This window comes from Drosophila persimilis, unplaced genomic scaffold (assembly GCF_003286085.1).
Source record: "Drosophila persimilis strain 14011-0111.01,24,50 unplaced genomic scaffold, DperRS2 tig00000000-arrow-pilon, whole genome shotgun sequence".
In the NCBI taxonomy this organism is placed as follows: Eukaryota; Metazoa; Arthropoda; class Insecta; order Diptera; family Drosophilidae; genus Drosophila; species Drosophila persimilis.
In genome coordinates this window covers 6,992,887-7,016,221 of record NW_020825288.1, presented here as the reverse complement: position 1 = coordinate 7,016,221, position 23,335 = coordinate 6,992,887, and the positions used below count along the sequence as shown (strand labels likewise).

At 46.2% G+C, this 23,335-nt stretch overlaps 6 protein-coding genes across 7 annotated transcripts; 4 read left to right on the top strand and 2 right to left on the bottom strand.

The window, feature by feature from the left end:
* Positions 1–14,224: 14,224 nt before the first annotated feature.
* On the top strand, positions 14,225–15,100 carry LOC6587941 (Golgi-associated plant pathogenesis-related protein 1). Its single transcript, XM_002012776.2, has 5 exons — positions 14,225–14,264; positions 14,320–14,448; positions 14,520–14,737; positions 14,804–14,887; positions 14,948–15,100. The coding sequence occupies exons 1-5, from the start codon at positions 14,226–14,228 to the stop codon at positions 15,021–15,023; spliced, it is 546 nt and encodes a 181-aa protein (XP_002012812.2). The 5' UTR covers position 14,225; the 3' UTR covers positions 15,024–15,100.
* A 411-nt stretch (positions 15,101–15,511) lies between these two features.
* On the bottom strand, positions 15,512–17,326 carry LOC6587869 (RCC1 domain-containing protein 1). Its single transcript, XM_002012775.2, has 3 exons — positions 16,602–17,326; positions 16,464–16,539; positions 15,512–16,401 (listed from the first exon to the last, which is right to left on the bottom strand). The coding sequence occupies exons 1-3, from the start codon at positions 17,324–17,326 to the stop codon at positions 15,916–15,918; spliced, it is 1,287 nt and encodes a 428-aa protein (XP_002012811.1). The 3' UTR covers positions 15,512–15,915.
* Positions 17,239–18,627, top strand: LOC6587922 (ADP-ribosylation factor-like protein 3). Of its 2 annotated transcripts, XM_026984132.1 has the most exons (4): positions 17,239–17,644; positions 17,894–18,022; positions 18,089–18,220; positions 18,280–18,627. In XM_026984132.1, the coding sequence occupies exons 1-4, from the start codon at positions 17,642–17,644 to the stop codon at positions 18,553–18,555; spliced, it is 540 nt and encodes a 179-aa protein (XP_026839933.1). In that variant the 5' UTR covers positions 17,239–17,641; the 3' UTR covers positions 18,556–18,627. The 2 variants fall into 2 exon arrangements, with proteins under 2 accessions (XP_026839933.1, XP_026839932.1); XM_026984131.1 differs by having other exon boundaries at positions 17,894–18,220.
* A 46-nt stretch (positions 18,628–18,673) lies between these two features.
* LOC6587877 (ADP-ribosylation factor-like protein 3) lies at positions 18,674–19,505 on the top strand. The gene is made up of 4 exons (XM_002012773.2): positions 18,674–18,841; positions 18,899–19,033; positions 19,089–19,325; positions 19,386–19,505. Exons 1-4 carry the CDS (start codon positions 18,701–18,703, stop codon positions 19,422–19,424), a joined length of 552 nt encoding a protein of 183 aa, XP_002012809.1. The 5' UTR covers positions 18,674–18,700; the 3' UTR covers positions 19,425–19,505.
* A 263-nt stretch (positions 19,506–19,768) lies between these two features.
* On the top strand, positions 19,769–20,233 carry LOC6587900. Its single transcript, XM_002012772.2, has one exon. The coding sequence runs from the start codon at positions 19,798–19,800 to the stop codon at positions 20,164–20,166; it is 369 nt and encodes a 122-aa protein (XP_002012808.1). The 5' UTR covers positions 19,769–19,797; the 3' UTR covers positions 20,167–20,233.
* A 22-nt stretch (positions 20,234–20,255) lies between these two features.
* Positions 20,256–23,327, bottom strand: LOC6587881. Its single transcript, XM_026995435.1, has 3 exons — positions 21,330–23,327; positions 21,000–21,272; positions 20,256–20,935 (listed from the first exon to the last, which is right to left on the bottom strand). Exons 1-3 carry the CDS (start codon positions 23,248–23,250, stop codon positions 20,256–20,258), a joined length of 2,874 nt encoding a protein of 957 aa, XP_026851236.1. The 5' UTR covers positions 23,251–23,327.
* Positions 23,328–23,335: the final 8 nt, after the last annotated feature.

Here is a 23,335-nt window from a genome sequence, read left to right as displayed (position 1 = left end):
TCCATAAGCATATCCTCTGCATTTCGCTGTCCTTAAGCCTTCTACATTTCTGTGTCTTAGGCCTCAAAAGACGGACCTCATCCCATTGGAAAAACCCCATTAAAAACTAATGGGAGTAAACACAACAAGAAGGGAATTTTTTGAGTAAGTTTGGAGGTTCTTAAACCCTTCAAAGGGGCTTCTAAAAGGAAGCTTGATCCGGAAGGATCTCCGGTAAGTAACTTTGAAGGTAGAAACTTTCTGGCATCTATTACATACTGGTTCTTCTCTGGGAAGGATACCTTTTTAAAAGGTACTCTCCATAGGCATATCCCCAGCATTTCGCTGTCCTTAAGGCTTCTGCATTCCTCTGTCCTTAACCCCTCTGCATTTCTCTGTCTTGAAGCCTCCTGCATTTCTCCAGAGATCTCAAAGAGCAAAGGGAACTGTCTTCAGTACGCCTAATTGGTGCAATCGTTAAGGTCTTGGATCGCCTGGATTTCCTGAGAGTTCCCATGAAAAATCCACCCGCAAAACGTTCCACACCTCCGGCATTCCTATCGTTAAGAGACCCCATTTATTTAATATATCTTCAAATGATTTAAGTTGGCTAAGTGGATTAAATGGAAAGATTGACAGACACTCAACTTATCAGAGCTCTGGCCAGCGTCAGACACCCCGTGCCCCTGAAAGAGTCGTGTCGTTCTATCGTATCTGCCACAGGCATCGCTGGGGCCTCTGCTGCTGCTGGTGGCCCTTGTTTTTCGCTTAATTATAAATGCAAAGTTTTCTGCCATTTCCTAAGTTGTTTTTTTCTTCGTTCTCTCGCTTCTCATTTTTTTGCATTTCGGTTTGTTTTGGGCAGAGGAATTTTCGTTTGGCCCTGAGTGACATGACTTTGTGCTGGGGCTTGGGAAATGAATTTTACTTTTTGGCCGACAGGAAGTGCCCCACGGTGAATGGGAGAAGCCATAGAGAAATGGAGAACTGCAGAGTGGGTATCAGAATCTTTTAAATGCAATTTAAGGCCGAGCACTGTGCAGCAGTGCACAGAACGAGTCGCTAGAGTTGTTGCATGGATTGTATGGGGTATGGGGGAATGGAAATGGAAAATATGATTATAATTATAAATATTGCATAAGCAGCAGAAACTTGGCGGCGCCTCTCCCCCCTCACGCACTCTCCAGAAGGAGCTCCAACTGGAGCTGGGGATGGGGGAGGGAGGGGCACACGCAGGACGTGTGACGCATGCGAGCACAAAAACAAAACGCACAACGAAAAGTGCGTAAGTTGCGCCACAGAATTGCATATAATGGCTAAAAGTATATGCTACAGCGCAAGTCATGTGTGTATGTATAGGCATATATAACAAGTAAAGAACTTTATAGACGGCATAACGACTAAAAGTTACCGCTTAATCGGGGGATATTCTATGCCATAGAAATAGGCATTAAAAGAAGACCATTTCAAATATATAAAATATTTAATGTAATTGAAAACCCCCTCCCTCTGTGCAGCACACCCTTTATAGGGTATGGAAAAACTTGTACATATGTACTGGTAAATGGGGAAAATTATACAGAAATGCGAACGCAATTTTCGAGGCCTACAGCACACACACTCTCGCTGTCTTGGCCAGCTCCTTCTCTTCCTGCGAAAAAAAAAAAAACTTTTGCGGCTGCCCCTTCCTACGGCCACCATCCTGGGGCCTGTCCTGCCCCTTCCATCAGCTCTGGTTCTGATGCATAGCGGTCGCTTTGTTGGCCGGGGGCAGATCAATATCCTTTTATGCGTTTTCACATGCATTATGCATGCAGACGTTGCTGCTGCCTCCCTGAACCTCCACCTCCACCCTTCTGCTGCTTAGAAAAAAAGGGGAAAAAAAAGGAAATGGCCAAACGGAAAATCATGCGTAAGTGCTGGCGGACAGGCGGGGCGTATACGCAATATTTGCCTTCAATTGCAGCTGTTGGCCAATGGCAAACAGAGGCACAAAAAAAAAATGGGGAAAAAATGGAAAAAAAAACCCACAGCAAATGGGCATCAAATTAGCAATCAATGGACAGGAGAGGGCCGGCGGTTTAAGTGGAGAAGTGAAGCAGAAGAAGTTGAACAGATATTTATTTTAGCATATAGTATATTCATAGACATCCGAGCACCGCATCGAGTACGTGCCACTCCGCTCGAGCTGCAGTTCAAGTTTTATTTGATTTAGTTTTGCAGGGCCAATTGCCATTACCCGCCTGATTAGTAGCGAAAATTTATTCGACCGTGCCAAGCGATTTGAATGGACTTCCACCAATTGGTTAGGGAAAATTGTGTGGGGGAGGAAAGCGGGGTATTAACTATAATTTGCCTTAGTTTATTGGATATACATACACCCAATATACATTGCTAGAACTAAGTAGAGAGGCAGCTTAAGAAAAACAGTATAATATATATATTATATGACTTTAGAAGGAAAGATGGGGTGAAGAACAAGCTTTGAATGGAACAATTCTGCCTGCTGTTACAGCTGTTCTTTTGCACAATTAGTTCTACGATTATTATATTTAAATCCAAGCCGATGAGCAACCCATTGATTGGTGGTGTCCGAATTTCAGATACTGCCAATTTATCTGTGAATTTAACCGCATGACAATGTGGCCCTTCTTTGTCCTTAGCAGCAATCATCACTTTCGGGTGAGTGCAGTTTTGAATAGTCCCAATTTATCTTTGAATTTAAGCCCATGACAATGGGCACATTCCTTGTCCTTAGCCCCAATCATCACTTTCGAATGAGCGGAATATCGAAAATTTGGCTCGTAGTCGAATAAAAATCATCAAAATTATGAAAAAGAAAGCCGTTTGCACCACAGAAACCATGAAACGTGATTTTTATATATATTAAGATAGGAAATTATTTGTGTTTTTTTGTACATATTGGCCAAAGAAATTTCTTGTATACTTGTATACAAGATGTAAGTACATTTTTGTAGAGAGAGAGAGGGAAAGATCCACTACAGAAGAGGGGCGTATTCCCAGGCTAATGACCAACCATGTTTCCCGCGTCTACGCATACATCCCATACTTATAGCAAAATTAGCCCCTCTGGCCTATCTCGACGAAAAACAAAAACAACAACAAACAGAGAGGCAACAAAAAAAACAGCACAATTTCCAAGCTCTAATTGTGGAACCCATTTACACGCCGAAAGTTAATTTCGCATAAGCTGAAATCGTTCTCTCATTCACCCCTTGCTGGCTCTGCTCTGCTGTCGCCCGCCTCCTGGTGGCTCACATTTTGCGACCTACAACAACAGAGAGCTTGTTAACAATGAAAACAACTTGGCCAACGCACACTCATACACACTCAAACTGTACGGCTTCCTGTGGCAGGCTGTCAGGCCAGGCATTGAGGCAGGCAGGCAGGCAACCAGTCCATGGCAGAGGCAGAGGCAGCATTACAGCAGCAACAACAACGATACCTTTGACGCAATGTCAAACACCTGCTGCCAATGTTAACGCCAAACACGAAAAAAAAACACTCGCACACACTCAAACGGGCTAAAAAAGCTAGAGAGAAAGAGAGAGAGAGAGAGTCGGAGAGCAGCAGCAACAAAAACAAGCTGAAAGGATTGCCTTGGATGCCGAAGGTTGAATACCCTTCAAGATGTTGGGGGTTAAGCGGAAATACTCATTCGGTTTTATATGAAACTAGAGGGCAGGCCACCTGCTTCGCTAGTGCGGCAACCCTAGGCTCACTCGCCACGCTCGCTTGTGCGAGAGCCCCAGGCTCACTCGCCACGCTCGCTTGTGCGAGAGCCCCAGGCTCACTCGCCACACTCGCTTTTGCGCCAACGACCAGCTCACTCGCTTGTGCGACAACCCCCGGCTCACTCGCCACTCGCTTCCTACAGAGGCATCTTCTTTATATGATAGAGAGATTAAGGAATGGGTTTTATTTCTGATAGATCATTCCTTTGCCAGCCTTAGTCGTAATCCCTTTGAGCCTGGAAATATGTGCCTCTTTTAGCCCCAAACATCTGCTCCAAATCGTGATACCCTACCCCAAGCAGGGTACAACAATGGCAGCAGGCAGGCAGGCAGGCAGCAACACACATTGTCCGTACGTCCGTGCGTTTGTTCTCCGGCTGGTTAGGCAACAAATTCTGCGCAAAAAGTGCAATGAACTTTGGCCATTCCGGAGCGTGAGAGGCGGCGGTGGAGGTGGAGGAGACACAAGCAGAATTGGGGGAATCCAGGCGAGTCCCTGAGTCTCCGAGTCCCCGCGAGGGGTGGCAAAAAAGTCACGGGCTTAGCCAATGTGTAAATAAATGTCTGCGAGAGGGAAAGGGAGCGCCGCAGGAAGCGAGAGTGAGAGTAAGGGTGACAGTGGCAGTGGCTAGTGGAAAAACAATTTCATTGAGTTGTGCCACAAAAGGTACGAGTATCAAATGCCCCGAAATGCCGGCACCGTGCACCGTGCTGCATGCAACACATGTTCACACACTGTATCTGCATGTGTATCCTGTAGATAAGGACATGGTCAGACAGGGGCCATACAGTGGGGGGGTAGTGGAGGATTAAAGAACAATTCATTGTCTTTGATTAACAGAGAGCAGAGAGAATCAAGGGCACCTCTAGATGAAATGAATTTCAATCGTTAATAATCTAAGAAAAATGCTGTCTTCCTTCATAACAATCCCTTTATTTGAATGATTGAATCTATAATTCCTGTCCCGTCCTGTCCTGTACATATCGATGGCTTTGACTGCAAGGTATCGGAATGCCTCAATCCTTTCCTCTGAAATTGAGAAAACAATGTCAAAGGAATTAATTCCCAATTCATCAAGTTTCGGAGCCAAGCACACACACACACACACACAAAAAAAGTCAAAGAAATGCAAAATAAACAGAGTGCAAAGTAAAAATGCAAACCGAGAGGCCGAAAGACCAAAAGACCAAAAGACCGGCACCAGAGCAGAGCAGAGCAGAGCACTGAAAATAAAGTCAACTTGAAATGTGCCGCCAGTTGAGGTTGTTGTTCTTGTCTCCTACCCTTGGCAGCAGCGCCTAGACCAAATACCTAAGCCTAAGCCACTCTCCACTCCATGCCACGGCACTCCATAGACCGGCTCGTCGCTGTCAGGCCCAGGCCCAGGCCCAGCCGAAAGCAGATGATGAAGCCCTCAAAGTCACCAACAACAAGAAAACATCGGTTTAGGCCTTTGAAAGTACTACACCATGGACACGGCCACAGAAGAGATATCCAGGCCAGAGCCAGACCCTACCAGGCGACACATGTGCACATATTTCTCTTCTTCGACTCTTTTTATGCTGCACTTTTTCTCTTTTTTGTTGTTGTTTGTTGCAGTTAAAGCGCAAATGTTCTCAAATTACCCATATGCAAAATGAGGCACGGGGAAGCAGAAGCAGAAGCAAAAGCAGCTGGGCTGGGGAAGGCAGAAGATTGGGTCTGCCACTAGTTCCAGCCGGCTTCGTTTGCCATTTCGGTTGCGCCTCATATTTCGTCTATGAAAGCTTTGGGCGGCCTCCGGCACTGCCTCTGCCTCTGCCTCAGCCTCAGCCTCAAGACGCCACCGAACCGAGCTCAACAGACAGTCAGTCAGCTAGTTTCCGACACCGACTCCAACTCCAACTCCGACTCCAACTCCAACTCCGACAACCAACTCCTCCTCTGGCAGATTTTGTGGTAAGTTGACGTTGACTGGCGGATCTTCGTTGGTGACAATTGAAAGGCAGCCGAATCAAAGCTGAGCCGGGCCAAAGCCATCAGGGCGTAAAATTTCATAGTCCTATATAGACAAAGCGCTTATTTGGCAACCAGAACTGGCCACGGACTGGGCACAAAAGAATGGAGTTTTGGGAGAACAAATGGAGACTTCAAAATGAAATGAGTCAGTTGGAAGAGAAAATTGCCTATTGTGAAATTTATTTACTATTGCCAGTTAGTTGGAGTTTTTTTTTTTTGAGAGCAAGGGGGAGGCCGAGGTAGTCTTTTCCCAGAGAAAAAAAGCTCTGAAATTGTCATATTTACACTTCAATAGATTTCCTCTGAGTTTCTACATTTTGACATTAATATGAAAATATTTTATTTAAATATATTTCATAATTGAAATAAATATATTTCATATTTAAATTAAATCTATGGGCATTGCGTCGAACGAGACAATCGTACACATTGCAAGTGCTAAAAAGGTCAAAATAAGAGGGATTTTCCGAATTATTTTCCTTTTATAAAGTAGATCTTGAGTAGCCCTATAATTGGTGCTAAGGTCGATTTTGGATCACTGCTCGTTTTTTGGAGATTTTTGCCAAAAACCAAGGCAGTCGCACGGCACAAAAATAAAAGATACAACTCCGAATTCAGCGAAAGTTCAGGCAATATATTGATGCAAATTTCTGATAAATGTTGTGCATTGATAGTACTTTGAAACGGTCATAATTTTCGCAAATATGTCTTGTAGTTTTTTTTTTAATTTAATTTTCTTGATTTTTTCAAATAGTTTTAAGTTTTAAGGAAAAACTTGCATCAAGTACCATCTCTCTTATAGGAACAAATATTATAAGAAAACATGGCAGTAAGGTATCAAGCGCCACTCCGACTGCACGCGCTCCCAAAAACTGATCCAAACCCATCAGTATAGTTTTGGTAGAGTTACAAAATATCTAGACTCTTAGAAACAATCATGTTTTCAAAGATCATTGCAAGTTTATCGATGTCTTCCGTAGCCTAGCCCCGAAGTGGGGGCTCCCCTAACAAGTGCATACATGTGCCGTTGCTTTATTAGCTCTATGATAAATGTTTATTATGAACCCTACGCGGGTACCCCTGTGCCCTTGCTCCGCGGCACTTCCAAAACATGCGACACATGGAAGGGCTGCCCAAACGTCGCGACGTTTCCTCAGTGCCATAAAGTGCTCACTTATTGCTTTTTATGCGCTTTTGATGTGCGTGTGTGTGTGTGCGAGAGTGAGTGTGAATGTGAATGCATTTGCCATTGCACTTTTCGTCACAGTTTTCGTCTGTCAGTTAGTCAGAGTCAGAGCCATACAGTTCTTCTTTTGTGCGTTCTCATAAATGCATTCCACATGCATATGTATATGTTTTGCGATACAGAGAGAAAGAAGCAGGGAGTGTGGATGGAGGAGTGAGTGTGCTTAACTCGCCGCAACTTCATTTCGTGAATGCACAATGGGCGCCCGGGTGCCTAACCTACGACAACACCGAATATTCGCCATTCGGCCAAGTTCAATGAACCGAACCTTTGGTTGAATAAACTTCACATACAAACGCATTCGCACACACACACACGCACGCACGCACACAGTGCACGCACAGCGAATCGGTGACGCGTCGAAGCGCACAAAAAGAAGAAGCACCAGCAGAAGCAGAAGCAGAAGGCGAACAGCAACAACAACAAACGAAAAAAAAACTCCACAAAACAGCCAAAAGAGAGATAGAATGTCTCTTGGCAGGGGTACTCAAGCGTGGATTTTGGGAAAGTTTCTTGTAAAACCATGATACATAATTACTTAATTTCGTTGCAAAAGAGGGTCTCTGAATGACTAGGAATACACTCTTACAGACTCTTACTCTGTTTAGTAGGTTAGGTTAGGTTAGCCCGGACGGCCCTCAACGGGGCCCACGCAAAGGCCAGTACGGCCCTTAGTTATCCGGCTAGGGGGGGTATGAAGCATCGCGGGAGTATCCTCTAGAATCGAGGTGTTATTAGCATAGACCCACAGTTCCTGTGGCGTCCTCTTGCAGCACCGGGCCGCCCAGGTATTTCCTCCTTCCCTTGAGAAAGCCCGACAGTTGCAGAGGAGATGTTCCAGGGAGATGTTCCTTATAGTAAATAGGTTAAGATCTTCAATGGTTCCACAACAATTGAAGCAATAATTTCACTAGCTAATCGGACTTATGACCCCTATGATCTTAGTCAAAAATTATCATAAATTAAAATACACACAAGATCATAATAATAGGTACTCAAGTTTAACCTAAACGGCACAACTCTTGGGTCCATTCTTGTAGGAAAAAAAAAATATTTTTTTTATTATGACTGTACTTAAATAAAATTGATATTTAATGCCCATAAAGCAAAGAATTTCAAAATTATACATTTAAAACTGGAAATACTGAAACTGTACCTACTATGTACATACATATAATCTATATAATGTATATCGATCATCCTAATTGTGTGCTCTACTCACAGTTTCGGTAAAAACTCTGTTATCCGGCGGTACCACAAAAAATTTCGTTTTAAACACTTATTGTACGATAAAACTGATTATTATGGATTATTATCATATTATACGATCTAATAACTAAGAAAATTCGTATATGTTTAGGATTGTAATTAGTACAATCTATAGACCCTTTTGGTAGACGATTTGTTCAGGGTGGAACCCTTTAGGGCCCTCACAAATTTCTTCAATTAAATGATGTACGAAAACACAAATGTAAATTGAAAGCGAGTACCCCTAACCCTGTGGACATTTGGGGGCGCGCGATATTTGCTACTTAAATGACATGCCACCGCTGTGTCGATGTGCCGATGTGTCGATGTGTGTGTGCAAATTGATTGTGCAGCTCCACAACTTCTTCGCTCCAAGCACATACTGTTTTTGTATATACGTATATATTTTGTGTTTTTTTTTTCGCCATATTTGTATATATTTTTTGTGCCTTTTTGACTCTTTCAATTTGTCTAATTTTCAATGACGTCGTCGTCGCCAACGTCGCCATCGATGCAATGGAGTAAAAAACAAATTAGTTGAACTCCACACGATGATGAGAGTACATACAGACATATGTAGAGATGTACAGATGGATACGGATACAGCTACAAGTGCTGGTAAATGTATCTGATATGGCTGGCAGCGTGCAAATCGAATTTACCAGCTGCTGGCTAAATAATTCAATAAATCGCGCTGGCTAAACCCCAGATCTGTATCCACATCGAAATGCAGATGCAGATGGAGAGAAGGAGAACCACAAAAACCTCTCCACAGCTCTCCTCTCTTCTCTCCCCGGCAGTAAGCAGCCAAGACACAAATGAAATTTAATTTCAATGTGCAGTTTGATGGGGCAAATGGAGCAAGAACCCAACTAACCCTGGCACACCAGCCACAGCCAGAGCCAGAGCAACAACAACAACAACAACAACAACAGCAAGGCAACCAACAAAAATAACTGCAAGATATTAATAAAGCAAAAATTCATATGAAATTTTAATATGCAAACGAGCAAAAGGCAAAGAAGAAAAAAAAAATATACATGGCGGAAGAAAAATACCCATACTACAGAATGATAGTCGGAGTTGGAGCCACAGAATCACCCGAGTATTGAACCATGTAAATCGAATGTGCGAGCACTTTGGGCCATGGCCAGGACCAGACACTGATAGCCAGACAGGATATACGTACGTAAGCGGGGAAGAGGACAGACAGCAGCCATGTGGTCCAACGGTTTTTTTTCGGGGCAGACAACGGAAAAAATTGTTCATATTATCGTAAGAAGAGTGAGATTAAAAATTGAAATAGATTCGATTCTCACATGGGTAGCATGAAAATGAAAATGAAAATAAAGATGAAGATGAAGCTGAAGACTTGAAGACTTGAAGACTTGAAAACCGCTTCGTTGAAGCCGAGAGTTGTCGAGTTGAAAAGTTGAAAGAACTTCTTCTTGGTACTCATGGCAAGGAGGATTTCTAAGGAATCTAAGGAATATCCAGTTCATGGAGATTGAGACTTGAAGTACTTTTCAAAAGTTTCTGACTCAACGTTGAGTCCAACATCGTATCAAGAACTGATTAGAGCCATAATCTACCCCGCATGCATGAACATGACTCTTGGTGAGCGAACATAAAAATAGAGCAGTCGGATTACGTATACGCGGCGTTGTGCTGTGGCATGCAACAAGCCAAAAATACAAGAGCAACAGGCAGAAGAAGTGTGCCTGCCATGGTGCCACACTTTCGCCCGCCCAATGTCAATGCCACTGGCACCGAGGATGCAGTGCCCCACACAAATACAAAATCCGAGTCCAACTCCAATGCCCACGTCGCCCCATTGCCACAGATATACATATATGTTGTATGTACAGGCAGTCAGCAGGCAGCGGCAGGCAGCGGCAGGCAGCGGCAGCTGGCGGCATGTGGCACGCGGCAAATGCAGTCTGACTGGCAGCACGTTTCCATGTTGATGCTGCGCCAAAAATAACAACCAACAACACCAGCCAGAGAGACCCAGAGAAACAGCCAGCCAGGCAGGCAGCCAGCCAGCCAGCCAGCCAGCAGGCATTGGGGAAACGGCCCTGGTCGTGGCCATGGTCGTGGCTGTGGCTGTGTGGCTATGAATGGCGCCGTTTTGGGCGTTTTGTTTGACCAAAAACTGCAACTAGTCGGCGAAGGTCGTGCAGCCAACGGAATTTCATTAGACAGCCAGACGCAATGCAAATGTCCAGGCAGCAGCTCAAAACGAAAGCGAAAGCGATAGCGATGGCGATGCAGGAGGTCTGGTCTGGTCTGTTCTGGTCTGGCATTGTAATCATGTAATCGTGGGTCTATCATGGCTGGTTAAGTAAGTGGCTAACTGTAATTAGGCGGTTGTTTTGTGCTGGCAGGACACTCAAGCTGTCAACAAATTAGACATCTGTCAGCGCATTGAGTGCAGCGGAAGTGAGTGCCAAAAAGGCGAAATGGTGCCTTAATGGTTGTGTCTTTTTGGGGAAATCACTTTCAAACCAGGCAGGGTCTCTAGCCCTTGGAAAATGACCTCTTGGACAGAGGTTTTCCTACTAGAAAATATAAACCCCAGGCAATTTACAATACCCCCTAAAGAGGAGAGTCTTTGCGGGGTTTATGCCATTTCTTACTTTCCAACGAATATTGGTTCATATCAAAAATCTGTACGTCTACTTAGTCATGCACTTGACAGAGGCTACTTACCCCTGTGCGCACAACTGTACTCCGAAAAGAACAAAGCCACCTAAATGAAGGGCATAGAAAAATGAAGCAAAGTACACACACAAAAAAAAAATACACACAGAAAAATGGGGAAAATGTGAAAAAAATTTAACATATCCATACACACATAAACACACATACATATATATGTATGTACATATGTACGTTAAAAAGTTTGCCCACTCAACGGCAGACGCCATCGCAGAGAGGTAGAGGAGGAGGAGAAGGGAGATTGGCAAGCAGAATGGAACTTGGAGGCGCACGTAGACACGAGGCCGGGGTAGAGGTTAGGGGACGCTGATGTGATGTGATGTACATGGAGCATAGAGAGCATAGAGCATGTAGACAACTGGCAACAATAACGGCATTTTCGATGCAGAGAAAAACGACGAAGCAGCAGCTCCCACGACGTTGACGAAAAGGACGTGCAGGATGAGGAGAGTAGTCGCCTCCTGTCGACGAGGAGTTGCCAACAGCCACTTGACACTTCCGTCGTCACATGAATGGAGCCGTAAAAATGCGACGCTGCATTCGTTTCATTTTCGTTCGTTCCATTCCCTTCATTCGTTCTACCCGGATTTCTTTCCTTTTTTTTTCGGCTGCGGGTGCGGGGCATGTTAGAACTTTTTTATATTTGGGCAGGCATGTGTTGCAGGCGGCAGTGGCAAGTGTAGAAATGAGGCAAATACATTCATGCATAATTTTGATGGCACTTTGAGTGGTAGGACAGGAGCTGCTTCCATTTACATTTGAGATGCCAAAACGTTTTGGGAACACGTTTTGCTTTTCGCTTTTTTTTCGTGTATTCACTCAAGTGTGTGTAGGCCTCCCCCAGGAGGTAGAGTGAGAGAGTGGGAGAGGGACAAGGCAAGTCATTAACGCAAAAACAAAGTGACGATTAGTTGCGGGGGTGGCGAGGGGCCTTTGAGTTGAGTTTTTGCGGTTCAATGTACGCCAAAAAGTAAATAGGCAGTGCACACACACCCCCCCAGACAGACAGGCCAGCCCCAAGGTAGGTCAGGGAGCGGGAGCCAACCAAGTGATGAGACCTTTGCACACACAACACCACAAACAGTGGAGGGAGGAGGCCTTCCTCCAATGGCAGCCTGGGAGGGGGCATGCGGCGTTGGATCCCGTCAATTCGGACAGCGGGCAAACAGCGAGAAGAGTAGCCTCTAGACTGGATCAAATCTGGGATATTTATGAGCATGTTTTTTAGGTCCTCAACAGCCGTCGCTCTCTCATGTTTTCGGTTATGATTGACTGATTTCTGTTGAAGCTTTGGCGTCTCCTGGCACGCATGAATAACACTTTTCGAGAAACGAAAAACCAGAGACGCCAGTGCCTCTGCCTGTGCCCCCGGTGGGCTCTACAATTAGCACTTTTCGCCCGGCCCGGCCCGGCCCTCAAGTGGTTGCCGCCTCGCCTCTGCTGCTGCTGCTGCTCCTCCTGCTGCTGCCCTGATAAGCTGCAGACAGTGATTGCCTTGAGTCAGGCGCTTGAACTCTCCATCGCTCCATCGTTCCATCTCTCTGTCGTCCGCTCTGCCCGGCACTCTCTTAGTCATTCTGCGGTGGCAATTTCTAGCTGCAAATAGTTTTGCGACCTAAAAGTGACAAGCACCCGCTGGCCCGCCAGAGTTCTTCTCTCTTTCTTTTTTTTTTTGTCGATAACAAAGTTTGCCAACCCAACAAAAAACCACCGCTCATAAAATGAAAAAAAATAAAAACGTAAAGCCCAAAAGCAAAGCAAAGCCTATTTACGCACCGCATTCCGTCTGTCCGGTCGTCTTCCAGAACAGAACAGAACAGAACTGCCACACAGAGTGCATTATAAGATAAACATTTGTTTTCTACTTTTTCATTTGGCAAATAACATGAAAGCGTTGAACTCGCCCACAGACCGCCACACCATATGTATACTTATAGAGCACACACAGATATATATATATCTGAATTTATAGACGGTCGGACAGAGGCGGCCATTGAAGGCCCTACAATACGATCAATGGTTGGGGCAAAGCGAAGACTCGAAGCTCGCGAAAAAGTCATGGAAGCTGCCTAAAACCTGACGATCGTTTTCAAGTTGATTCCGTTGAATCCCATCTTATAAACGCATGTGGCACGAGGAACCTTCACGCGGATCAGTGCTTCAACGAAATCGAAATTATCACGCGTTCGCGGAAAATAGCCCAAGCTAAAACAAAGAAAAACCCCAACACAACGAAAGCCCCAGGCCCAACCCGACGACAGTCAATCAGTCGGACAGTCAGGCAGTCAGTCAGGCAGTCAGCCACTCATCGGGTCTGACGAGTCACAAGTGCTGAAAAGTTTATTGCACTATGTTCGTCTGACTTTTGCTAGGGCAAATATTGTTTAATAACATTTTTAAAAATACAATTTACTGATTAAATGCGCTGCGACGTCGACTGGCTACGGCTACGGCACAATGGCACGGCTGTAGTCCTACCCCAAGATGAAAAATTTTGTGTGCTTCACTCGAGGCGAATGACTTTGTACTTTTGTTGCGGCAACGGAGGTTCTAGATTCCGATCATCAGGAGCATTAAAAATAAAGCCGGTTCCAGCTCATGCAAGTCCTTAAAGTCGAACTTGCGCATCGTATATTCATCGCCGCTGTCCTCCTGAATGCCCCAGGAGCCATACTGACTAAAACTGAATATGATAAGCCGACAAAACAAATACCAGAAGATGCCCTCACTGCAATGAGGAGAATCAAGCGACTTGTTTTTTTTAGATGATTTTCCCTAAGGTAACACTCACTCCATTCTTAAGATTATTTCAGTTTCCAATGAGCTCAGTTTTGCAAGGAAAATTCGGGTTGTAGAGATTTTACTACCTTTCTGCTATGACAAAAGTTTTGACTTTAAATGGAACGAGCACTAGAGCACCTTTGAGACAACTAAAACTTTGAAAGTATTTTTATGGAGTCAGGGAGTGCTGCTCCGAGGATCTCCTACAGCCCATGCCCAAGCCCAAGGAGGCGTGCCCCTTGTAGCTATCGCTGGTTGACCATTACTTACAAGTTCCTTTGCGGTTCCATATGATCTTTATTGTTATTAAACCTCGAAATATGGTTCAGGCTTCACCCAATCGTCACCTTTTATCTTTTAGATGAATTTTTGAAACAGCATATATTTGTCAAATGCAATTGGAAAAAACCTTCAGACTTGTATCTTTGCCCTGGCAAATACTGCCAATCGATTGTTCAAAGTAAAACTCTTTCGGCTGAATAAAAAAGTTTATAAAATGTTGAAAATTATACTCATTTTGTTAACTATTTATGGGGTAAGTGAAATAAAAGTAAATACAATTTGGCAGCACCGTTCTACTTTAGTGGCAGTTCGCCCAGATCGATGGGGGCTTTCCTGAGGATGCCCTTGCAAGGCACAATGAGCACAGAAAAAATCACGATTGCCCGGACTTGAAATTGGACTCGGACCTGAGCAACGAATGCGCAGAATATGCCAAGGTATTGCTGCAAATCGAAACAAAATCCCAGAGAGCTACCACTAACAACTGATAGTTTTCCGTCCCATGCAGACTCTGGCCGGGAAGGGTAAGCTGGAGCCAACGAAACTTGATGGGTATACAGAAAATTTGTGCATGACTATCAAGAAGCCGCTAGAGTGCATAGAGAGCTGGTATATGGAAAAGAACCTGTACGATTATAATGCACCAAGATTGAGTTCGGAAACTGAACATTTCACGGCCATGATTTGGAAGGCTTCGAAAACTCTGGGTATTGGCCTTTTTACAAAGTGAGTGAATCGATCATATTCGTATTTAGCAAACCGCCACTCATCGCCCCACTCCCACCCTCATAGGGATGAAAACCATTACGTTGTGGCGCGGTACAAGCCGAAAGGCAATATTATATCGGAATTCAAGGAAAATGTTCCCATGGCCACGTATGTATTTATACCATTCTGTGAATTTTAATTTATTATTTTAATTTCGCATTGTTTTAGGGGCAATGCGGATCATTCTACGTCATTTTGCCTTGCTGTTCTAATTCTAGTGGCGATTTTCATTGAACGTAATTGAGTTTGAAATTTCATTTGTAGCATTCTAAATTAAACAAGAGTATTTCTTCTTTTGGGAGGAACACGAACATTTTTAAATTTTCGCGCCATCTTTTGACATTAACATTGTCCCATGCGCTTAGTTTAACATTACTGTAACATAATGTTGCTTAGGAATGTTGCGAATTACGTAAATTCATAGATGTTGCGCTGATAGTGTTGCGGAATAATGTTGCGAGTTTCGTAAAACCATTTCAGCAAAAAAAACAAAACCAGCACTTCCTAACACTAGTCGTGTGGTGCTTTTTCCAGCACTTCTGTGCTTTTGGCGCCCTTAATGCAATTCAAAAATCGAAATGAAAGCACATTTATGCTGTATGCGCTTTGTTGGTGGTTCTGTTCTGTCTTGAGAGCTGCGAGTTGATGCCCAAAAGCTGCGGGTTAGCGGTTGTTTAAGCTCCCGTCGATAATTACCAACTTTTCCCGCCAGGGCGCACGTGTGTTTTATAATTATTTTTGGATCAATGGGAGCGATTTTATTGTGCTGCGCGATCATATCTATTACCATCGGTGGTGGTGTAAGTCTTAGAGCAAGAGTGTTAAGGTTTTCTTCTTGGAACACCATGTGCCCGCAGATCACAAGCAATGTTCGATTTAAAAATTAAGAAAAATATAGAAATAATTAAATTGTAAGCAATATATATAGAAGTACATATGTATCCATGTAATGTCTGCAAGCAAATTTGTCTGCCAACATGTGGACCAGGGATGCTCGATTTAGGGGGGCGGAATCCGGTGGGCCACAAATTCCAACTTGATCTAGTCTGATGCCACAAAAGACTGCACAAGAAAACAGGTTGCTTTAGCTCTAACCATATTCGAACCCCATTAGAACAGGTGGATGACCTGTGCACTCAAGAAATGGCATCAGCAGAGGAAACACTCTTCTTTTGCTTCGCGGTCACCATGAGCAGCGTTGCCCAAGGCCCGCATAGGCCGCTGACGAAATCGAGGTCTACACCAACTCCATCTAGAGCTTGGAATGCGTCCAAAAAGTTCTGCTCACACAGTTGCTTGCCCAACTGACCGTGTATGCACCAGCCACTAGCCCATAGCCTCCCACACCGCCGAAGCAGCAGAGTGTGACGAGAGCCGGCGAAAACTCTGAGAGGCTCACAGACGCCTTCATCATCGCCACTCTCGTTCTCTCTGCTGGAGCGGCAGCACTCGGGCAGATCATGCAGCTGTGGTAGGGGATACACGGTGGGCTCCTTCAGCAAGCCACCGGGTTTCATAACGCGCATGCCAAGTTGGCCGCTGCAGTTGAGCCCCCAAGTGTAGAGATCTCCGAATGCGGATATAGCCGCACTGTGCCATCCGCCGGCAGCAATGCCAGTTATCTACAATTAACGCTCGAGTGTGACTGTGACAACTGAGATAAGAAACGAAGACAGTGACATACCTTGATCCCCGCTAGCGCGTCTATCAATTGGGGCGTTTCTTCCACTCCTAGCGCCACTTGTCCCAACTGACCGCGACTGTGAAAAAGTAAACAAAAGTGTCAATAACCCAAAACTGAATCATAAACGGGAATACCTACAGACCATTTCCCCAGGTGTATACGTCGCCGTTGCCATTGAGAAGCAGGGCATGCTCATGTCCACATTCCAGCTGCTGGACTCGCCACTGGCGATCGGGAAACTGATGCAGGCAACTGGGTATGGAGTAGACCGCATTTTCAGAGCTGATTGCCACATTGATGTTCGTTCCGCAGGCAATGTGCTCGATAATGGGAGGTGCTGGAGCCTTGGCCGCCCCGAAAATAGTCCGCTTCGTTGCCGTACTTGGTCTGGGGGGACTTTCCAGTCGTATCGCTTGCAAAGTCGCCTCCAATTTGGGCTGAATTTTGTACAGTTCGCCAGTGTACAGCAGAACCAGGCAGTGCGAGTCGCCAGCGGCCAATGCTTTTATCTCCCCAGGGGTTTCCACTTCCACGCAATCGCCTGGCTCCGTCTCGAGCAGACCCCGCAGTCGCAACTTCCGGTCTAGGGCATAGGCAGTGTAACGCCAAGCGATCGAGATCGTGCACTGGTTCTTTTTTTTGTTGCTGTTGCTGTTGCCGCCGTCGTGCGCATTTAATTCTATAATGAAAGGACTGCTTAGTATACATTTCAATTGGGTGAGAGAGCGAACCGCTCGGCGGCTTTGTTGCCAGTTACAAACCACTAAAGCCTGCACACACGGCACTGGCTGCTCGTCGTGGGGGCTGTTTACAAATTCATGCTGGCCAAATGCGTTGAAGCCCGTAAATAGTAACTGTCGCATCTTCTTCCGTTTCGGCCGGCTCCACACAGCCAGGCCAGACACAGACCCAGACCCGGCGGTTGCGTAGCGACGCTTTTGGCCCGCTCTCGCTGCTGTTGTGTTGTTGTTGGTTGGTGGAGCGTTGAGAGAATTTTTTAGTAGTAGTTGGTGCCTGGCGTTGAACCTGAAATGTTGTGTTTGGTGGTGGTTTTTTTCTATCAGTTTTCCTCCTAATCCAAAAGACACATTCAGGAGCGCCCGCGCACGCCTTATCGTAGAAAATCACCGCTCCGGGACAGATAGTGACGAGCTGTGGCCGCTTTCAGATCGAATAAGATGGTATGTAGATTGTGCACTTAATGGGCACTCTTTCGTGGCGTAATAAGCCAATTACAATTTGTTATTAAGTAATTTTTCCTCAAAATCTAATTTTGTTTGTTGTCGCGATCGTTTCCATGGATACACCGTAAAACCTGCGTTGCCAAACACTAGTCGTGTGGTGCTTTTTGCAGCACTGCTGTGTGCTTTTGGCGCCCTAAGCACAGTTCAAAAATTGAATTTAAAACTAATTATCTTTTATAACTGTAGGGTCTGCTTTCGCTGCTACGCAAACTGCGCCCCAATCCGGAAAAGGAGGCACGAATTCTGCTCCTTGGCCTGGACAATGCGGGCAAGACCACGATTCTGAAGCAACTGGCGTCCGAGGATATAACAACGGTTCGTATGAAAAAGAAACAGAAGCGTTTCTGTTTTTCCCCAAAAATAAGGAGTGAACCCCTGCAGGTAACGCCCACGGCCGGCTTTAACATCAAGTCCGTGGCAGCCGATGGGTTCAAGCTCAATGTGTGGGATATTGGCGGCCAGTGGAAGATCCGTCCCTATTGGAAAAACTACTTTGCCAATACCGATGTCCTGGTGAGTCTGTCCGAAGATAGCCCTTGAAATCCTTTTATAACTACTCCCTTCCTCGACAGATCTACGTGATTGACTGCACGGATCGGGCCCGTTTGCCGGAGGCGGGCAGCGAACTGTTCGAAATGCTGATGGACAATCGCCTCAAGCAGGTGCCTTTGCTGGTCTTTGCCAACAAACAAGATATGCCCGATGCCATGACTGCATCCGAAGTGGCCGAGAGAATGAACTTGGTCCAGCTCCAGGGGCGCACCTGGGAGATCAAGGCTTGCACTGCCGTCAATGGCACTGGCCTGAAGGAGGGAATGGACTGGGTGTGCCAGAACATGAAGAAATAATTTGTTTAATAATTTATTTTAAGGTTCGACTCATAAATATATGTACATCTAATCTAATATACTTAAAACTTAGTAGAAATGCAGTTTTACTTCAACCTTAATAGAACACTTACATTTATCTGTACTTGAATACAATAACGTCTCCATGTGCTTTAACGGCTCCGTTTCGCTCATTCGCAAACTCCTGCCCCCAAGGGCCGGGGAGCCCTGTCTCCTCGTCTTGGGACTGGACAATGCTGGCAAATCCTCTCTGACCGGAAGCCTAGCTGACAAATTGGGCGACGGTGTAAGGTGTCAGAGTGTTTCAACCTAACCCGAACCGCATTATCTGGCTACTTTTCAGAACGTAACTGCTTCTATGGAGGTCACAGAAGTGCGCCTCAAGATCAAAAGCACCAAACTACAGATGTTTGATCTAAACGGACGGCTGAAAAACCGACAGCTCTGGGCCAACTATTACAAGAATGTCAGGGGCTTGGTGAGACTTGGCCTACTCATCAGCGGTTACCCAGCTAAAAGGGATCCACCCGCAGATCTTTGTCATCGACAGCAAGGATGCGGCCCGGCTGAGCGAGGCTCGTTGCGTGCTCTGTGATGTTCTGCTGGACGAGCGACTGCGGAATGTCCCACTGCTGATTGTGGCCAACAAACAGGACGCCTTGGGTGCCATGTCCAGCCGCCTTATGGTCGATTTGATGGGTCTGAGCCGCTTGGAGGGACGCGAGTGGATCATACTAGAGTGTTCGGTGACGACAGGCAGCGGTATTCAGGTGGGTTGAGGAATCACTTTCAATTTAAATTACTTGCAACACTTTGCAGACGTTTTACAGGGCATCATCGGTTGGATTTCCAAGAATATACGAAAGTGATCGGTTAACCCATTCGTTAATTGAGCTATAATTCTGTTCTAAATTTTAAATGAAGCTTAACAAGGAACTAATCAAGGTTCAATGGCATATAATACGTTGTTTTAATCGTTATAGATTATCATTATAGGGACTGACAAAGTCTCCTCCGCCAGCCCCTGGCGTGTCATTAGCATTTTGTCAGAGCAGCCTCACCCTACCTGGGCCAGGGCCAGTGAACTTTCTAATCGGAGAAAATTGTGCTTTGTGAGGAAAATTGGGAACTCTAGACCTGCACAGATTATGGGTATGGGTGTCAGCGGTTTTCCAGCTGATAAGGGCTATAAAATGAACAGCTCAGGGACTGGAATCCAATAGTTTCCATTCGTTCATCGCAATGCGCTTTCTGATTTTCCTAGTACTCGGCACGGTCCTGGCGTTGGCCCAGGCACGGACTCTGCGCGGATCGAATGAATCGCGAGATGAGTCTCAGGAGCTGAGCCCCAGCTGGTCGCACAGACACTCCTCGGTGTGGCCCTGCGATGTGGCCGACCATCCCCAGGCCTATGTGCTGATGCACAAGGTGGAGAAGCGCCTGGAGCGCATCGATAGCGAGCCCATCAAGAAGCGGATTGTGGAGTACGTGACGGACCAGCTGCGTCAGTGCAAGTCGCACAACCACATGGACGAGCACTGCGTGAAGCGGTCCATTGGCTATGCCATGTCCTTCATCAACCACCTGAAGGAGCAGGCCAAACGATTCTGATGGGCAACGGCACAAGAGTATAATAAATATATAAAATAAATAAATGCAACAGTGAAAAGAACAGTGATTGAAGAACTTCAAACTTTGAACTACAGATAGCCACAGGCGAGACCACCCTGCTGCAGTTGCGGCGGTGGGGTGGGCTTTTCATAATTCCCTATTTCGGCTTCCATGCGCTCTCTTTCCTTTTGGGCAAACTTGCTGCCCAGATAGAGCTGTTCTTTGTAGCGATTCATTCGCTTCTCGTCCAAGCTGTACCGCCTCAATAGATCCCGCCTGTCCACAATGGACATGGTGATGTCCTGGCAATCTCTGGATGGCTGACAGAAGGTCCACGATCCGAATATGGTATCCACGCAACCGCAGGTGCGACAGTAGCCAACAAAGTTGCCCACCAGATTGGATTTTTGCTTGCGGAATGACAGCGACACGGGTCCCCCCATTGTCCTTAGGGCATGCCCCGAGAAATCCCAGTCCGTGATGTTCTCGAGGAGAACATGGGCTCGTGGCGGCACTGTTTCCTGAACGCTGACATTGATCATCAAGCCGGAATGTAAGAGCTCTTCTTTCTTCGTATCAGCCTTGTCCTTCAGCTGGGATTGGCTAATCTTCACGCACTGTCGCCGAGATTTCCCTTGCTTGGGATTAATACAAGTTTGCTTCTTCTCTTCCGTGGTAGAGAACAACTTTTTGTTTTTTGGAGTGCGGATATTGATCCGCACGCCCAGCACCAGGGACTCCCAAGAACCACTTATGTCGCAGGGTGTACCTGTGGCAGATAGCGATATTGGATGGAGTTATTTGGATCGTCAGAGAACTGATGCCATGCATACCATCCGCCGGATCGGTAAAGCAACAGGGCAGGTCTTTAAGGTCCTCTTCATCAACGGTCTCGTTGCCACATTTGCCCTTCTGCATGGTCTCCAAACGCTGCAGAATCTTCTCCAGCACTGGGGCTATGTTGGCTGGATCCTGAGTCGACGAGGCATTTTTCGATGGCTTCTGGGTCGGCGGCTCCTGCGCAGGCGGGTCCTGTGGTGGCGTCTCCTGCGTCGCAAGCTTCGACGATTTGTGGTATGGTACATGGCCATTGCTGATCTGGTTTCCTTTTTAGAGAGTGTCTTAGACTGGTGGAGAGCTTTTGAAAAACAAAAACCACTTACCCGACTGTCCCTGAAATGAATCATATCCTGAAGGCAATTCCATCCGACCATCTGAAGGAATGGAATTTTGATACGAGCCAGGTCCCGGACCTGAACCTACATTCAATGTCTGGCCCTGTAATGGACCATATCCTGCATTCAATCCCATGCGACCATCTGAACCCATGGAATTGGAACCTTGACCTGAAGCTGGACTCCCATTCGAACCCACAATGCGTTGGGCCATCTCCAGCGGAGATATATTCATTTGACTGGCCATATTGTTAATCATATTCCCCCCCATCTGCGGGGCGGAGCCCATGCCACCTCGATGGATGAGTGCCTCGGGGAAGGGCACTGGGGTTACGGCTTGGACCGGGTATAGATTGTTGACCGCGAACCGCTTGAATGCTGCATGGTCGGACTGCTCGGACTGAAAGCTCTGCCTCAGCCTCTCCATTTGCCTTTGGTACTCATCGAAGAGGTTGTTGAACGGCGACTGTTTAATGGCGCTCAAGCCATTTATAATATCGTGGCGATGCAGACCAGGAGCCAGGTCTTTCGCTGGGGCAGGATGCGTTTTAGGTCTGGCCTTAAAGTCACGGCTGTCTTGTGCTTTGAGTTTTTGTATTTCATTGCGAAGATGCGTTTTCTTTGCGCTGTCCGCTTTCAGTTTGTGGGCTTCTGGGCTCAGTCCCGGCCTGATCAGTGGCACCTCGTTCCAGATGAGCTGTCGGTTCTTCGATTTCGGCAAGTAGTACGGCTTGAGGCCGCCGTTAAACTGATTCTCCTTGTTCATCTTGAGGAATGTCTCCAAGGATTTCATGTAGTTGTTTTCCCGAGACGGTAATTTATCCGCGACCTTCTGCTTGAACTGTTTCTTGGCCTGCACTTGCCCCTGATCGGCTGCCAGCATTGCCGGCCTTGAGTTGTCACATCGACATGGGTTGAACCCAATCGTTCTACGCATATAGTCATCTTCCATGGGGACTTCCACTTTACTGGGCGCGGAGTACTGACGAGGATACTTCTGATCGCCGAGCGCTTGGGAGAATATTTTTTGGTAGTCGTCATAGAGGCCCCCCGGATGGTCAGTCAGTCGTCGCTTCTTTAAGTTTTTCAGGATGTGCTTGAACCTAGTAGCGGTCCTCTGGGGATCCACTTCATCGAGCAGCTCATTGAGACGTTCATCTGAGGCCAGACCAAACGTGCCATGCAGTGAGTCGGCGAACAGGGAGTTGTTACTCCACAGGCGGTGCTCCATTTCATCGCTGATCTTTTTTGCGAGATCGCTTACGATATCACTCTCCTTGAGGCGCTCGATAAAATTCAATAACTCTGTCAAGGCACTGAGCCCATGCATACCGGACTTGGTTAAGGACTCCGTCAAGGATTTGGAAGAGGACTCTGGGTTTCGGTTTGAGGCTGGGACCGTCACTGGCTGCTGCGGGGCCTCTTCGATGTATATCTGATTTGGCTGGTCTTCTGCTTCCTCTTTATGAGCCGCCATTGATGTTGTATTAACGGATGCCTCCAATTGACTGGGCGCGTTGTCCATCTTCAGTATTAGCATCCCAACGGGCTTCTTCCCATCGGCGGGTTCTTCCTCTTCTTCCTTTGACTTGATAGTGTCCATCCGGCCAACGTACTGGGCTGACTGTAGTGAATCCTCGCTGTCCTTATCCTTGATCTCTTGATTGCGCCTCAGCCGATCCCGATAGGCAGCGTAGAGGCGCTGTGTATGTATCATCCGACTATCACCGACCACATCGTCCAACCTTCTTCTCCATGTGTCGGTCTCCTGTCGATGATGTCCATCTTTCATTGTTTCGTGGGGCTCACCTTGGTCGTTTGCTGCAGCGGGGATTGACAGTAGAAGGAAGCAACAGCAACAGATAAAAACAGCCCGGGGTACGTGCTGCAGGTTACTCCATGTAGACATCTCATTTTCTTTTAAAAAATATACGCGAATGTCCTCCACCAAGCAGCAGTAGAGAATTGTTACTTTCCCAGCGCGATTTAATATT